The 18,041-nt window shown below is 45.7% G+C and overlaps 1 protein-coding gene across 1 annotated transcript in view; it reads right to left on the reverse strand.

Moving 5' to 3' along the window:
• Window positions 1-15,566: 15,566 nt before the first annotated feature.
• Window positions 15,567-18,041, reverse strand: part of CCDC141 (coiled-coil domain containing 141) — a 658,578-nt gene continuing 656,103 nt past the window's right edge. The window contains exon 24 of the mRNA XM_086956207.1: window positions 15,567-15,935. Coding sequence (XP_086812333.1) covers window positions 15,659-15,935 — 277 coding nt within the window. The 3' untranslated portion in view covers window positions 15,567-15,658. The remainder of the gene's footprint in view (window positions 15,936-18,041) is intronic.

Here is an 18,041-nt window from a genome sequence, read left to right on the forward strand (position 1 = left end):
GGGATATTATGCTCATATTTTACTGACTAACCTGTGTGTTCCTCGGGGTCTATTCTCTATCTGATACCCTCACAACCCTCCTCCACATGATCCGTATCTACAAGTTGTTTGCCTGTGATGTCAGCAGCTCCATTTCCTCCAGCGCAAGCAGCATCCATTCCCAGTCCTGCACAATTGGGTATTTTCGCAGTCCCTTCGTTTCCTCTCTATGCAAAACAGTACCCTCCGCTCTGCCCCACCTCAACAGATCTGACCGCCATACTTCCAGGTCCGGAGGCCTAGCGGACTTCCACCTCATGGTTAAATTTCTGGTTGCCAGCAGCAGTGATAGATCAAGGAACTTCAACTGGGCCTTATGGTGTTTGGGGCGTTTCCGCTGGCCTATCAAGCAATATAGAGCCTCTTCTGGCACCTGCCGGGCTGTGACTGTACGTAATATATGACAAACATCCCCCAATATCTACGTAATCGTGGGCATGCCCATAGCATGTGAAGGAGGCCGGCTTTGTCTGCCTTGCAGCGGGGACAGCAGTGGGGAGAGTCCGGGAACATTCTATGTAGCCTTTGAGGGGTGAGGTACGCCCTATGTAGTACCATAGCCTGTATAAATTTAAACTTAACATTCCTGGACACCTTCCTGGGATGTTCAAGGATAATCTTCCAGGCACTGTCTGCTATAGCCTCCTCCGTGTCCAGTCTCCAGGTGTCTCTGAGTGCATTAAGAGATATGGCTGCGTGCTCCCTGATCCCAGTGTAGAGCCATCTCACTAAGTGGCCTCCAGTCCCCATGTAATAGAGTAGGTGTACCAATTCGTGTTGCGTAGGTTTAATCTGCTGTGGGGCCCACATACATTGTATGTAGTGTGATACTGTGGCATGTATAATGTATAACCTCGGGGGAGCCCCAGTGAGTTGCAAAAAGGATTCGTGGTCTAACAGCGTATCATCTCCAAAAAGGCCACCCACCGTGTCTACCCCCACCTCCATCCAGGGTTGCAGTCTACGTTGTGTCAGTCGTCCTTGTGGTGTTGGGATACCCAAGAGAGGGACGTTGTCTGCGTAAGGCTTGGTCTCAGACGTGCACGCTAGTGCTTTCCGCCAGCACATCAGGGCTGTGTGCAGTAGAGGATGGCAATCCCGAGGGATCTTGGTCTTAGGTAAAAGTAGGGAATGTAGCTCACCACATGCCAGAAGGTCTGTTGTGAAGTCGATCTCGTGGAGATTCCTGCCTGCCACCCATCGCGCCAGCCACTGGAGCTGACTGGCGTAGTAGTAACCACGCAGGTCCGGCACTCCAAGGCCTCCCAATCTAGTGCCCAGTTGCAATTTTCAGAGACTGATTCTCCTCCGTCCAGAGCCCCAAATAAGGGTAATCAGTAACGTGTTTAGTGTATTAAAAATCTGTTGTGAGAGGAGGACCGGCAGGTTTACAAAATAGTATAACATGCGAGGGAGCAGGACCATCTTAGAGACGGCAATTCTACCCATGACAGTCAGGGGCAAGGACGTCCAAAAGCCCACACTGCTACAGAGACTATTAATGGCCCTGCGGACATTGCCCTCGATCTGGTCCTTGGGTAGTCTATAAACATTAGTGCCTAGATATTTGAATGTGGTCTGTGCTATTGGAATCTGGTACCCGCCAAATGGAATATGAGGAGGGTGTTGTAGTTCCCTAAAATAAAGGCCTATTGATTTTGCAGGGTTAACGGCTAGGCCAGACACAGCTTCAAAGCGATCAAAAATATTGACTGTGGTCGAGTGGTCTCCATCCAGGTCCCGCAAATATAATAAGATGTCGTCAGCATATATCGATATCAGGTTATGAGTCCCCCCGATGGAGATACCCACCCTATCCACCCGAGCTCGGAGGGCTATAGCCAGAGGTTCTAACGCAGGACAAATAAGAGGGGGGACAGCGGGCAGCCCTGTCGGGTGCCTCTGTTGACCGAGTAACTGTCCGAGATGTACCTACCAGTACGTGCCCTGGCCGTAGGGTCCGTATACAATAGCCGTATCCATTTTAGTAGTGCCTCTGGGAAGCCAAAACGGCATAACACCTCAAACATGAACGTCCACGAGAGGGAATCAAACGCCTGCCGGAGGTCCAGCCCGATACAGCCAGCCCGGGGGAGGTCTTGCGGTGTGGAAGACATGAGGGCATGGAGTCTCCGCGTGTTTTGGGAGGTACTCCTACCCGGGAGGAATCCGCACTGATCCAAGTGTATCAGCTGGGTCTGTGTCTGTATTCTCAGAGCAGTAGCCTTGCTGAGTATCTTGTACTCCGTGGATAGCATCGAGAGGGGTCTATAATTAGTCAGCTCAAGAGTATCCCTGCCAGGCTTGGGTATAGACGTGACTAGGGCCTGCATCGTTGAAACAGGTAAATGACCCGACTCATACGATGTCTTGTAGATTTTCTCCAAGATAGGCACCAGGGTTGCAGAGTAAGTCTGGTAAAACTCCACTGGTAGCCCGTCCATACCCGGTGTCTTACTGCGGTTGAGGGATTGGATAGCCATCCTGATTTCCAGTTGCGTGATAGGCCTGTCCATCCCTGCCTGCTCGTCACGAGTCAGAGTCGGGAAAGGTAAGTCCTGTAAGAAGTCCGGGATCTCGCTCGTATCATGCGTGGGGAAAGGAGCGAATAGTGCTCTCAGGTGATCACGGAATGCACTGTTAATTTCAGACTGCGTATGTACGACCCTCCCGGACCCATCTCTGATCTGTGTAATTACCGGGGGTTCAGGGCTATCCCGTACCAGCCGGGCCAGCAGGGCACCCGACCTGTCCTCCTCAGCTTGTTGACGGCGCAAATATTCTTTATGGTCTATCATTCGCAGCGTTTCCAACAGCTCCGTGTGTTCTATATTGCCAGTCTGCAGCTCCCCCTTCCGCCCGGGGTCCGCGCTCACTTCCCTCTCGAAGATTTTCAGATGGTCTTCGACCTCGCAAAGCTTCATGTGAATTTCCTGCCGTGCACCCACTAACTGTCCTATGGCAGCCCCCCGTATCACAGCCTTCATGGCGTCCCACACCATCAAATTGGACGTTGCTGTGTCCCAGTTCTCTCTGAAGTAGTTGTCTAGGGTATCCGACAGCGATGTGCGGAAGGGACCGTCGTCTAACAACAGTGGGTTAAGTCTCCAGGTGGACACCGGAGACAGCACTCTAACCCAATGCAGGTCGAGTGTCAGCGGTCGGTGGTCGGAGAAGGTTTTAGCTAAGTATTCCGATAGATTGCATCTGGACAATAGAGAACTAGAGCACAAGAACCTGTCAAGTCATGTGTGTAGGTTGTGCATTGGGGAGTAGTAAGAGTATTCTTTATGGGTCGGGTGTAACGCACGCCACACATCTACCATCCCCCATCCCGTAAGCCAAGTCCGGAATGATTCTGTCAGTCTATGCACCCCGGTCACCTGAAGGGGAGGGTGTGATCTATCCAGGTCGACATCTAAAACCATGTTCCAGTCCCCACCTAGGATCCAGGGAATATCTGCCCAGTCAGCCAAGGCCCGGCCTACCTTGGCCATAAATGCCTCCTGCTCAAAATTCGGGGCATAAATGCTGCCAAGAACAAGCAGTGTACCATCTAGAGTGCCCTTCACCAGGACATATCTCCCCTGGTCGTCGACCTTCTTCTCTAGTTCTACAAAGGGAGTGCCATGCCGCACCCAAATGGTAGCACCTCTGGAGAAGGCGGAGTAAGAAGTAGAGAATATGGTTCCCCTCCATCTTTTCCGCAAAGTGTGGGTTTCGGACACTGTTAAGTGAGATTCCTGTATGAACGTTATTTGGGCGTGATTGCGTAGGAGGAATGCGTGGATCCTGTGTCTTTTCTGTATGGCCCAAGCCCGCACACATTCTAGGTAGCCAGTCTATACTTTCCTATGGTGTCAGCCATAATCAGTCCCAAAGGAAGCGTAAAATAATGCCATGCCCTTCACGGCATTTAGTGTCATTAACAGCCAGAAGACGTACTTCTTCCCACCCAAAAACAGAACTATTTTGGCGCAGCTGAGAAACCTCACTGAGCCGAGCAAGAAAACCATAAATATAACAAACCAAGCATTGGTGCATGCGCCATTGGGGGGTGGCCTAGCACTGTTCTAAACATCTTAACCGTTCGTTCCTGCACTGCTGGCTCAACGGTGCCACCAGGGGTGTCAATATCAGGAGGTTAATTCTATTTAGCTTCTGGGGGGGCCCAACCAAGAGATGTCAGATCTTATATCCATAGTGGGTCTACCCTCTGAGGATACTTTTTATGAAAGTACATGTATTCCGGTCTTGGGGGCATCACATCAATACTATATAAAGATAGTCTCCCAACCAACTTATTGCCCTCCCACGCTGTATAGGTATTAGCATCAAACAAGTGACAGAAAAAGGATATCAGTGATCTTGTAGAATATGTAGGTCACACCTCCTCGGGAGGTCACTCCTGTCCATTGTCCAACTGTTCATCAGCTGCTCTGGGTGTTACAGTCGGGAATAAAACCATGCTGTGTTCCGAGTCCGAGTGGACCGTGCTGTCACCCGTGTCTGTATTAATCGTTTCCTGATCCTCTCTGAAGGTGCCCACCAAGGCGACGGCTCCTAGTTGGTCGTCCTTCTGTTGTTCTCGGGAAGGTCTAAGCCATCACGGTCCAGTCGCCGGGGCAAGAGATGCGCCATCGGTATGTTCAGGGCCTTTCCTGGAACCGCTGGCCGACTCACCCTGGGTAGTCTCTTGGCTACCGTCAATGCCCATCACCTCCATCCACTCCTCCACGTCCGTAGGGCTTTCAAAGAAGTGTGTTTTTTTGTCATACACTATCTTGAGGCAGGCCGGGAATAGTAAAGCATAGCGTAGCTTGGCCTTTTGGAGTTTCTTCTTGTCCTCAAAATAAGAGGATCATTGTTTTTGTACCACAGTCCGGGTACAGAGAGATGCGCCAGTTTTCATATTCTATGAGGGATTTTTCCCGGGCCTTCTGTATTAGGAAATCTTTATCCCGGTAGTTAAGTATCCGGACAATCAATGGGCTCGGCGGTTGGCCAGGTCTAGGTCGTCTAGTGGGGATGCGGTGTGCTCTTTCCACACAGAAGAGTGGTGACAGGCCTTCCGCGGTCACGTGGTCTCGGAACCAGTGTTCCATAAAGTCCGTCGCGTGGGTCCCCTCACTGCGTTCCGGAAGGCCAATGACGCGGATGTTATTGCGCCGGTTGTGGCCTTCCGCATCTTCCATGCGGTCCATCAGAGATGCCACCTGTTGTTGTAATTGTTGAACAGAGGTAGTATGATCCGCCACCGTTGGGGTCAAGTCCGCTAAAGTGATGCCTTGGTCCTTAACCTTGTCGGCTAGTTTATTATGGTCTGCTTTTAGTAAGGAGAGGTTGGTGGTGACTCCATTGCTGATCTGGAGTCCCTAATTTCTTGTAGAATCAGGTCCAATTTGTCCACATGTTGGTCCCCAAGAGGATTCAGTTCGGCCAACCCCGGCAGGGTCTCCCCTGGCGCAATCTCTCGAGTGGGCACCGCAACAGTCGGGCCGTCTCGCCGCTCCAGGGTTTTGGCCCCTTTCCGGACCATGGCTTGCACAATCCGGGTGTCCAGCACGTTGCAGGGAGGCACTGTTCAGAATATGTCCTATGGCCCTGGGTGGCCTGTGTAGACTGTATCCCCTACGTCGCGGAGCCAATCGTTTCAGGTTAGACCCCACCGAACTGTGTAGGGGTCGTCTGATTCGTCCCCGCAGCGTGGTAATGCAGTCTATGGCCTCATATCCTCGTCTTCTGGTATCCACAGGTCCCTGCCCGCGGGCCAGAGAAGATTATCCCGCCAGGCGCAGGCTAGCTGGGTGTGCCTCCCTAGGGTGTGGCGCACGGGAATGCCAGGTGTCTCCGATGTGGTTTGGGGAATCAGCGGTGGCACCTTATTGCCTCGGGCCCCGCTCCCGCTATGCAGAGGGCCAATAGTAGTGTTGGTGGCTGGTATCGCTGCTCCCCACCGGGTATGGCCGTCCAAGCAGGGGGGGAAGGAAGGGGGGGGCGAGGGAGAAGGCTTCCGAATAACTCCCAGGTGTCACCAGCCTTGCCCCCCTACCTTTTGATCTGCGTTCCTTGGTCCGCGCTCCGGTCCATGGGGTCACCAGATCACGCCATCCCCCAGGGCCTGCTGGCCGCGTCTCTCGCCGGTGTGAGGGTCCGTGTTTCCTGGGCTCCTTCTGCTTGTGGGCCAGTCAACTTGCAGGGCACAGTCACGTTCTTGACAGCCCTAGAAGGCGATCCGGTATCTGGGCCCCCAGTGCCCCTCGGCAACCAGGCTCCAGCACTTCCGGTGTCAGACGCTCCGGGCCTCACGGCCGCACTGTCAACTTTAATCCCTGGTTGCTGCCGAGGGGGAAGGCCTCACCGGCATCGGGTCCGTCCGCCGTCATCCGCGGCATACCAGGACTTCAAACTCGGTCAGAAGCTGCCGGGGAACCCAGCGACCCAGGATCCGGTCTTTGTGCGTGATGCAGGGCCCGACAGAAGCACTCGGCAGGGTTTTGAACCCCTGGTGGCTCCGGAGCTCTAGCAGTCTCCGTACGCCATCGTGGCTCGCTAGCCACGCCCCCTTGCAGTGGTAATTCCTGATCTGAAAGTTGTAACATTGCCATGTTTGGTATGTTTGGAATAGTAGTGATAAACCCTGCTTAATGGTCTGTTTGGATTTTACATTACTATTTTAGAAATGCCCCTTTTAGATAGGACTTGATGTAGAAAGTCTCTACACCAGTCTGCCCCAACAAAAAACACTAGATTCACTGGAAAATATCCTTTTCAGTGAAACCTAGGACCATAAGACACCAAGACATTTCATATTAGAATGCTGTAGGCTTACCCTCACCGAAAAAAAATTCGAGTACGAAGGCACCCTGTTGGGACAATGTCATGGCACTTTTATGGGCAACACATTTGCCCCAAGTGTAGCAGGTCTATATGTCAGTGTATTCGAACAAGAACACATACAGACCATCACCCATCCTTACTTTGAAGGAATTAAACTCTGGCGACGTTACATAGACGACGTGATAATGATCTGGAATGACACCCAAAAAAAGCTCCAAGAGTTTGTAACATGGATTAACACCTGAGACGAATGTCTTAAGTTTACCTACACAGCGGACAGTAAACAACTGGACTTTCTTGACATCACAATCTTCACAGCAGAAGGAACGCTACAATCAAAAACTTACAACAAACAGACAGCCCAAAAAAGCATACTCTCATACAATAGTTTTCATCCCCGGCCACTTAGGGAGAACCTACCATACAGCCAGTTTCTCCGTCTTAAACTCAATTGCAGCTACCTGGAGGACTATAAGACACAGGCGAAAGACTTGGAGAATAAACTCGTCAAGAGAAATTACCCAATCAGGACAATAAAAAGATGTCAGAAAAGAGCTTGCAATCAACCTAGAGAGAACCTATTACAAACAATGACACGTGAAGAACCGGAAGACCTACTAACCTGTGTCACTACATACAACACAGCGTCTAATGATGTCAAAAAGATCATCAATAAGAACTGGAAGATCCTCACCTCTATCTCAAATGTCCAAAACCCAGATTCGCCAACAAGAGAACCAGGAACATAAAAGACATCTTAGTACACACAAAACAGAGCATAGTCCCAAAAAAGAATACTATAATGTCTGCATGGAACATGGATCCAGTGACAGGACCCTACCCCTGAGGCTCCTGCTCTGTATGTAGCCTAACAAAAGCGACAAAGACACTCCAACTACTACCATCTTTCAAATGGGAATTATGTAACCAAACAAACTGTAATACTACACACGTGGTATACATGATAGTCTGTCCCTGTGAATTGAAGTACATAGGGATGACTTGCCCCAAAACCAAACAATGCATCATTGAACATAGGAGCAACATCACATGCAAAAGAGCCACGACAAAGATGAGCAGACACTTCATTGAGCACAACCACTGCCCTGAAGACATCAACTGGGTAATACTAGAGACCCTCCCTGTCAAAGGCCATAACGCAGAACGCATCCTATATGAAAAAGAATAACGCTGGGTCCACAGCTTCAGAACTGATAAAGAAGGACTAAATAACAATATACCCTGGCATTCTCTAGCCTAAAGGTGGAACCTGTGACGCTATTCATCATCAATCCTTAAACAGAGAAAAACATCAAATGTGACAAGACAGTAGGAATACAAATCAGCACTAATGTCGCCTCCATAGAAATTAAACCTATATGACTACAAGTGTAACATCCGCAACTAACTTTAACAAAACATCATAGCCATATGTCTAAAAACTGTAGTATGTACTCTACATCACTGAATATGGAGACAGCGCTTTGCAATTAAATATCTCACGCTGTCCCTACTGCGTCTTAATACCCCACAGCAGAATTTGCTAAATATCTTTGTATGAACCTTAGACATCCAACCTACAAATCCTCATTATTAATAAGTTTGCCTAATTATGGGGACGGAGTTTGATAGGTAACATACCACCATGAATATTTCCTCTTGACATACACTACTGCCAACCATTGATGCCAACCAGAGAACAGACCGTAGTCTTTTGTCCTTTTCAATTGCCGGTACCAAGGTAAAAGACGGCAAGCAACGTGAGCACGTCACCCGGGAACCACCAGAGTCAGAACAAGCCATTACGATAAACTGCCGGTAAACAAGGAACACATCTCTTCAAGAGCTGGTAAACCGTGAATAATATAGAGTCTAACCACCTCTCCATTTCCCCACATTAGCAACAGGCTATCCCGACTGAGTGGCAACCCGATGTTACCTTCTACTAAAAACCCGAAGGCATTTGTGTTTTGTGTTTTACATTTAAAGCAGCCGTAACTGAATCGAGTAACTCGCGATGCACGCATATACGCTCCCTGGTATTGTTGGCCTAATATAACGGCGATATCCAACTAGAGCCTTAAGGAGCACCTGAACTAGTCGGACTAGAGTCCTTGCATACTAACATCACAGCGCTTGCAATTTTTACATAAACAAAGCTAGTCTAGTAGCAATGGCGGCACCAACAACTAATCATTTCAAGCTCTTTTTAATCCCTCACGCTCTAAAGCCTTGCTATACTTAGTCAAGCGACTATCCCTAGAACTGCTGAAAGTAAACAACCAGAAATCTCTCACGACAATGCGCCATGTCCTTGCGGCATATAATTATATTGTAGCCGTTTGGAGCATGATTACTGGGATCTGGCGGGCATACACGAGGCAGCACCCATTAAGAATAACTACCACTAGACATCACAATTCCAACAAACAAAGAACGCCCACAAGAACCAAATAGAGAAGCACATTGGAATGAAAAACTAATCCCTGCCCACTTCTCTTTGCTATTCCTGCTGTGCAACAAGGTGTATAAACAACACCCTTTTCATCTATATATACCCCATTGCAATTTGGAAATTGAGGGAAAATACGTATATATAGTATCCCTACTACAGCTACCTTGAGAACTAAGACAACATGTGACAAAGCCAGTACATAATATGTGTCCATATGTGTTCTCTCCACTACTGTCTTTTCTCTCTTTATTCACAGGTTCAGATACTATAAATGCAATACCACCCTGGATTCTTACTATAAAAGCTACAACTAGGCTTTTAGTTCACTGGTCCTGAAGAAAGCCTCTAGAGATACCAAAAGACTGAAACAGGTTAACCTTTTTGACCATGATAAGCAGTGCGACAGACCGATAAACGATTCTAAACACGCACACCACTGTTTTTAGCTTCCTAGTTCATATGTCTCAAGAATAAAACACAGGAGTCTTGAATTAAGGCATTTTAATGTCACACTTTTTTTAATAAGAGCATGCACGTTCTTTTGATCTCTGACCACTACTGCAAAACCAGTCGGTCTTCCTCCAGGCGGAGGTCAGCATAACGCACGAAGAAAAGATCCGATGATAATGCTGTTATGGTACACAAAGGTAGAGAATCAACATATACCGTCCAACGCCTGTGTCCGTATACGAGGTTTTTTTTACAACAATGGTCTGCCACGTTAGTTGAGACCCTGGTGACACAGGACAAGTGGTCCACTCTCCCCCTACTTGATTTTTGCACTTTTAGATAGTAGGCATTTCTCTCTGCTAATAAATCTGTGTTTTTTTGTTTTCCTCCAATCCATGTCTGGGCCTTGTTTTTTTTTTTTACAAAATCATTTTTATTCGCATTTTCTTTGATAAGTACATCACATCAGTATCGGTGACATTAATACAAAAGAAAAAGATGTATTACATTAATTTTACACCTGAACATGAAGTTGGATAGCATTATGTCGTATGGCCCCCTGCACAGTCCCAACAATTGGTGATGTTGCTGTGGGACGAGTGGTGAGGCGATATCGGCATTCATGCAAAGTAGTCTGTGTTTTCTATTGAAATGTGATGGGGACTCTCATTTTTAGCCATATGTGTCAGGGGCTGTTATGCGTCAGTAATGAGAGAAACTGGAATGAACGGGGGAAGTAGAACTGGGATAAACTGTGTTGTAATTTGCTCTGCAGGGTGTTGGCCGCCTGGGTTTTGCATTATGGCACGGTGTCTAGCTAGGGATGCGCAGGTTGGGGGAGTTTGGAGGGGCGAGCCTTAAGTATAGTATCTATGGCCCACTCACGTTTGTCAGTCTTGACCCAACAAGCTCCTAACTCCATCTCTGGGCCTTGTTGACTGCTACACTTTGTGCAAACTTTCTAGACAGCTATCACACAGGAAGGGTTGGGTGTGACAGGGTTACATCTGCATTTGTCTGCATACTGACGGCCTTCCTGGGCTGGGAGAAAGAGAGAGAGAGAGGGGCGTTCTCACTTTACATTTGTATATGCTGTGTCCTGCCCTCACAGAAAGAGCTGATTAATGTCTGGTGCCACAGGTGGGGTTGAAAGAGAATGTTGTGCACTTCTAAGTTTTCCTTTGACGTCCCTCTTGAACAAAGACAATTTTGAATAAACGTACAGAGGTTCTGGCTACATGTTTTCAGAGCACTTTTAGGACTGGAACAAAACCTGTCAGAGGACTGCTCTTCTACTGTTGCCCTGCTGCCTGCTACTTGCTGGGTGGCCTAAAGGACTCACTGGGTTGCTTTTCTGTTATTTGTCTTGCTGCCAGATGCTCCCTGACTTTGTTTTGCCAAGAGGACTGTTGGACTGGAGGATTGTGGGACTGCTAGGAGGTACTGCCATTTGGGCTGTCTGCCTTATGTGCTGGCCTGCTTCCTGCCTCCCTGCTCTTGTGACACAAGTGCTCTCCAGGGACTGGGTGGTTTGCCCCCTCCCTGCTCTTTTGGGACATTTGAGGATTCCAAAGGTGTCTTAAACAGTGCGTGCTTAGCGCTTCATTCCCCCCATGAACATCAAGACGTGTTCCAGTGCATTGTGGTGCTTTGTTCTTTTTACCAGCGCATGGAATGAATTTATGATTCATGTTGTTTTGGTTTATGTTTTATGTACAATATACAATATATATTTTCATATAATCCTGTGTGGTGTCTCTTTTGTGGTGTATTCATTGTGTTACTGGTGTGTGTGTTACTTTAAAGCTTTACACATTGCCTCTGATGATAAGCCTACCTGCTCTGCGCCAAGTTACCAGAGGGTGAGCACAGGTTATCTTTCTTGTGTAACTTACTTGCCCTGACTAGAGTCGTGGGTTCTGCCTGGCTTTGGTGCATACCCTAGCCAACTAGAAACCCCATTTCTAACACCCCAGGAGGGGATGAAATCGCTTAGAAAGAAAGTACAAATGGTGGAATTTTGGGATTAAGAAATAAATACAATCATTACAAACCCTGAACAAGCTACAGTGTTTTAGCAACAGTTTAGAGGCGCACCAAAATCTTCACCTTCTCTAGTACATTATTTTTAAAAATCATCAATGTATTATCATCTATAAATCCCTTATGCATCGGCCAGGGCTCTCTGGGATCAATATCCTTTAAACATGGCTTCTGTAGGAGCATTCCCTTGCAACTGTAATTAACAGGTTCGCTTAGGGAGGGAGATGACTGAGATTCTGCCTCATTCACTCATTGAACGAAATATCATTACAAAGTGTAATCCCTATTTTTTGGTGAATTAATTTTGTAGCAGGGTATCCATTTCAAGTAGCAAGCGCACAGTGACCCTAAATCAAATTTATGAAAATAATACAAAAAATACAACTCCCACCACACTTCTGAGCATTGTCCGATCTTTAACCAATAATCTATACTCCTAACTATTCTCATCATTATACTTTAGCACACACCAGCTTCACCCCATAAGAACTGATGCGCCCTCATGCCCACTCACCAGTCTCGCCGCACTCAATGGTGCTTGTATTCGCTCTGTAAGTGTACATCTCCCTAAAATCTTTCCATTCTCCGTAATGCCTAGCACGTACCACAACTGTGCCCATCACTTACCTACCCACACACCTTTATTCAGTAATGCAGTTGCCTCCTTCCTAGATATGTGCATGGGCAAATTGCTTGCCTGTAGGTTTTTGTTAATGTCTTTACGTATATTATTGAGGCCCGGCCTGCATAATGTTGCTATACAAAACAGTGATGGGTGGAATGCTTGAATTAACCTCAGCCACCGGAAATCACTCAAGGCTGCATCCCATCCCAACCCATCGATATTTTACATACTTTGCCACCTCAGTTTGGACCCAACTATATGCAAAAATATATTGACCCTGCTCCAATGGGAACAGTCCAGTCCGAAATACCAAGCCAGGTCCTCCCTGAACCAGTGACACAGTGTGCACGGGACGCACGTCTGGGCATACCCGTTCCACTTAGGAGGATCAAGACTGATTTGTCTTTGTGACATAGTGTTCAAAATACCAATGAATTGGGATCCAACCCAAGTGTTTACCGATGGCTTAGATTAATTCAAGCATTCCAACCATCACTGTTTTGTGTACTTCTTGTGTCACCCTAAGTGGAATGGGCATGCCCGGATGTGGGTCCCGTGTACACTGCATCACTAGTTCCAAGTTGTACCCAGCTGCTAATCCCATATCTATGTCAAAACTGGTCCTGGGTTGCTTGTGTTCCAGTAAAGGGAGGTCCTGGCTTTTCAGTTTAGACAGGGCTGTTTCTATTGGAGCAGGGCCACAACTGATTTTTATATGACTAGGTCCAAACTGAGGTGGCATGGTGTGTACAATAATGATGGATTGGGATGCAGCCCCAAGTGATTACTAGTGGCTGAATTATTCAAGCATTCCAACCATTAATGTTTCGTTTACTTCTTGGCCTGTATAATTGGCCTCATAGTTGTCCTTGTACATTGTCCTTATTTGGTCAACCCCACAACCATGAATTATCTTTTCTTGTAAAACTTAACTGTAATCTGTGAACCCTTTCTTATGTTATGATTCATGTTTTAAATATATACCTGTAGTATGAACATTGCACCTGTACTACAATTTTCTGTCACCTCGTTTTCATGAGTCCTCCAATTAAAAGAATTTAGTTTTTTAGTTCACACAATTTATGTAAAATAAACAAGAACATATAACTCATGCCCTTCAAACCAAGCATCCATAAGGTCCTACTTAACTCAAACAAATAACTCAACCAGTGGTGTACGATGTAGTTTGTGGAGAGTTGTATCTATGCCAGATTTTTAGAATATCCTTGAATATATTTACATAGAATTAATCTAAATACAATGTATTTACATAATCAGCTGTTACCATGAAACATCTGCTATAGAATCGGACCTCCTGGGCCCTTGTTGGATAACCATTGACTAAGTTGAAACACATAGAACCATGGCACTGACGCGTGGGGGAATCCGATGAGTTAAAGAGCCTTCAACAAGATCCCTCCTCTGCAGCAATAGCAATTGAGGGAAAAACATGTCTTCATTGGTGGACAGAGCATGGGAAACCGATTTGGAATCCCATACTTACTTCTGTATTAATAATTCAAATACATTTTACACAACCATTACCTTTAAACAATTATAAAATATTTTTGTCAGTATCATTATTATATTCATAATTTCAATTTAGCAATGAGAGGACAATATCAAAGGCAACCTAAAGTAATGAGAAAATAAGAACATTTTTCTTTCTGTGGAATCCATGTGGGTGTATACATACTTTTCAGGGATGGAGCCTGCAAAAGTTCGCATTTGAAAACTGTAAAGCAGCGCAGCCCTGTCACTGAACACTGTGCATCTACCCACTGGGGCTGAACATTTGCATTTTTAATATGGTGAGTGAGCGTCGCTTCCACTTGGATTAAAACTACGAACACCATGAGGCATTGTGAATGCCACGCCTACACAAGCAGGTGTTCTTAATTGATAAAGCAACGTGAGGCTCACTTTACCTTTTGTGCCACTGATGAAAGGAATGTATTTCCAGAAACGCGTCTGGCAGAGCACTTTATTGAAGAAGCCGGTTGTACTGTGACTGGACTGCTGGCAAGAGTTCGAATGCACAATAAATGGACTTTTTATTAAGCTTCCTGTGGCCTTTCTCAATTGTGCTTTCTGACTGTGTTTGATATATATATATAGATGTCTAGAAATACATACATATATATACATATATATATATATATATATGGAAGAATATCACACGTTCTAACAACATTTTGGTGTTTGGTGTAAAGACATGCGTTGTAAAGCCCTGCTCAGTATTACAATGTGATGTAAAGGTCAGCACGTTGTAACGCCTGGGCTTGTGTTGTAAAGACTGATGTGGTTGATGGGCTACATTCTTAACTGAGGAGCCATGATTTCCAGGTCCTAATATTGGGTTGCTCCTTTGTGAACTTGTGTGGTCTTGAGAAACCACCAGTGCCCCAAACTGTTATCTGCAGACAGTGGCAGTTTTTACAAACAGGAAAACCCTTAACACTCACAGCCATATAAAAACAAAACTGGGAATTTAGCAGTTTGGAGGGTTAAAAACAGAGCAATTCACTGCCAGAGGAATTTAACTATGGGTTCCAGTAGGCTATTCCAAATATATCGAAAAACATGAACTTGCTTTGAAGAAGATCACAATGTGTTATCCTCGTCAGGTGTTGTACCTCCTAATGGAAATCAAAATATCGACCTACAGATACATCATGACCAGAGCATCAGTTCCCAAATACCTTCATGGTGTAGAAGTATGGCCACACTTACCTAGATGAAATCTTCTTGGTCGATATGGTCAAAATATATCTGCCGGTCTATACTTCGTCCATGATGTTATGAGAGACAACCATCATTGAACTGTAGATGAATGGCAAGAATCTAGTATGCAAGTGACGGCCAATTGTTGACAGTGCAGCAAAAAAATAATATTTGATTAGTGAAGTGTGATGGAAACCGACATAAGGCATAAGCTATATAGATGGTGCAGCGAAGGACACTGGCACTTAGACTGAACTTGTTCGTTTTGGCCCTTTCCAATTCCTTGTACCAACCGCACTTTAAAAGCCCACCTGCACACTGAAGTATTGAAGGCACAAAGAGTGAAGCGTTAGATGCAAAGGTGCTAGAAATGTGAACGCAGAACGGCAACAACAAAAGGTAATCAGGCTACTAAATACAATGCATAGAAGAGGAAATGCCTTCATGTTGTTGCTCCGGCAGGGTTGCTAGGTCCATTGCTGTCAGTCCCACCACCACTGTCTGACGAGCAGGTGTATCAGTAATACACTGATGACCAGGATAAGGAGGCTTATCCAGTCCACTTTCTTGATGGGTGGCCTGTTAACTGAGACCCTGAGGACTGCACCGGAAGTGACAGAACCATTCACATTGGTGGCACGAGCGATATAGAAGCCACCGTCTTCCACACGCGCCTTCTCAATGAAGATCGAGTGCTTGGTCTCTTTTTTTAAGACCTTTACATTTTCATCCGTAGGCAGTTTGTGGCCCTTCTTGTACCTGAAGCAAAGAGTCAAGGTTACAGTCAGGTTTGCATCATAATACATTGGTACAGATTATTTTGGGTTACAGGCAGTTTCTGAAAACCATGTTATAGTTGATAATGTGTTCATTTGTGTGTGTGTATTTGTATGAAGCAAAATGTTTATACCTTAAATAGGGTAATACCCTCATTATTGTTCAAACTTTCAGGGAATAACATTTGCATTCAACATGGCTCTTCTACTGAGGTATCAACTGGCAAGTGATTTGAAGTGACGTGCTTGCCCTAGGCATGCTACTGTAATGCTACACTAAGGGCCATATGTATCAACACATTTCCCCATAGACACAGAATGGACAAAACCCTTTGATACATCTGGCTCTAAGGCCCATATTTACTGCAAGTTCATGCGACGTAAAGCAATTTAGCACTAAGTCCATGGGACTTTTTTTATTTTTTATAAAAACATATTTTATTGCATTATCAGTTGGCATATGGTATAACATACACATATCAGACCGGTATTGCATTATACATTGGTACATTTATGCTCACAACATTGTATAAGATGCACACCATGTGTGTTGCAATATCATGGATATCATACCAGAAGAGGGTAGCAACAAATTAGACGTTCGACAATCACCAAACTCCCCAGCCCCTAAGAACAGTGGGTGGTCAGGTTGTAGGTAGTTATAATCAGTAGGATGTATGCAGAGTCTGGTGTGTCCTCGCAAGTATTTGATTAGATATGACCTACTCACCCTGTGAACACTTATAGAGGGGTGCTTGTAACCAGGGAAGAAAGAATAACCCTGCGAGGGCATTTGGAGTCCTTGGGCCTTTAAAATGGACAGACATTTTTTATTTCATTTTACTTCCTGTTGCGTCAGTTGATCATTTGCTCAAACCTTTACTAAGTAGGGGATTTTGTAACCTCTATGCTAATTGGAAGTTAAATTTGCTCAAAGACTGAAACACTGCTTGGAAGTGTTCGTATAAATCATACATCACACATGGTATGTACCAATGTCTGTGCAGGCGACATTGTAAGCTAAAAGCCTTTGCTAGCTTGTACATCCAAAGCTCCCCACAGCAAGGCATTGCATAGGTATCTGATGATTCTAGGATGTGTGCCTGGCACAAATTGCTAATAAAAAGATTGTCATTAGGTAAGAAAGACACAAAAGAAAATAGACGCCGGCAAAGCCCACAGCCTTCACTTGAGAAATGTTCTATGCATATGCATTGCATGTCCACTTCATAATCCCATACGCCCTCATTACCACTGGCTCATATAATTCAAGCGATGCTGCAGCTCCTGTTAGGGCACATATCAAAATTATGAGTCATGCATCATTTTTAACACTAGGTAAATAACAGGTGCCATAAAATCAGCATCTCCTGGATATATTTTGGCAGGTCAAACATGCCAATATTTACATTGAGGAAAATACCTGGATAATACTGTGACATGCAGATTCTGGTGCAGTAAGCACGACAATCTGCCCATAATGCCCATTTTGTGGATTGACCCCCAAACCAGGTCACACAGTGTATTTATATGCCTGCATTACCTGTTTTGTAATTGCTCTTTCACACCCATATTGTCAGTTTTCATAAATTCCTTGCATGCCTTAACCCCTTAAGTGCGGGGAACGTTCAGCGGTCGTCGCGTGCACTACCTCGCTAGTGCTGCGCACGTCCGCTGAACGTTCCATTCCCGTTAGCGCAATCGAACGTCCGCACTGGGGCGGAATTTTCGGCGCGCTAAACAGGTTAATTACAAATTTCTATAATGTCCCAAATAGTCAACGTCATCCCTTTGTATAATGCCTTGGTAAGCGCAAGTAGATTTTACAGCGCTCCCATCTGCTAACATTCTGTAGTGTCTTAATATGCCCACAAAATGCCACAGTATACTCAGTTTTGGATCTATAATTGTTCAACTTGCCTCCATTATTACTTTCCATACAGTTCCAATATCACCACACATCTGGTACCCAAAATGCCCATGTCTGTATATAAAACCACATTGTAGAATTCCACTTTGACCTCTCATTACCAGTCAACACAATGTTCCAATATGTCCATACCGTTTCTGCATTATATGCTGTGATTAA

The sequence above is a fragment of the Lissotriton vulgaris genome, chromosome 2_1 (assembly GCF_964263255.1).
Source record: "Lissotriton vulgaris chromosome 2_1, aLisVul1.2, whole genome shotgun sequence".
Lineage (NCBI taxonomy): Eukaryota > Metazoa > Chordata > Amphibia > Caudata > Salamandridae > Lissotriton > Lissotriton vulgaris.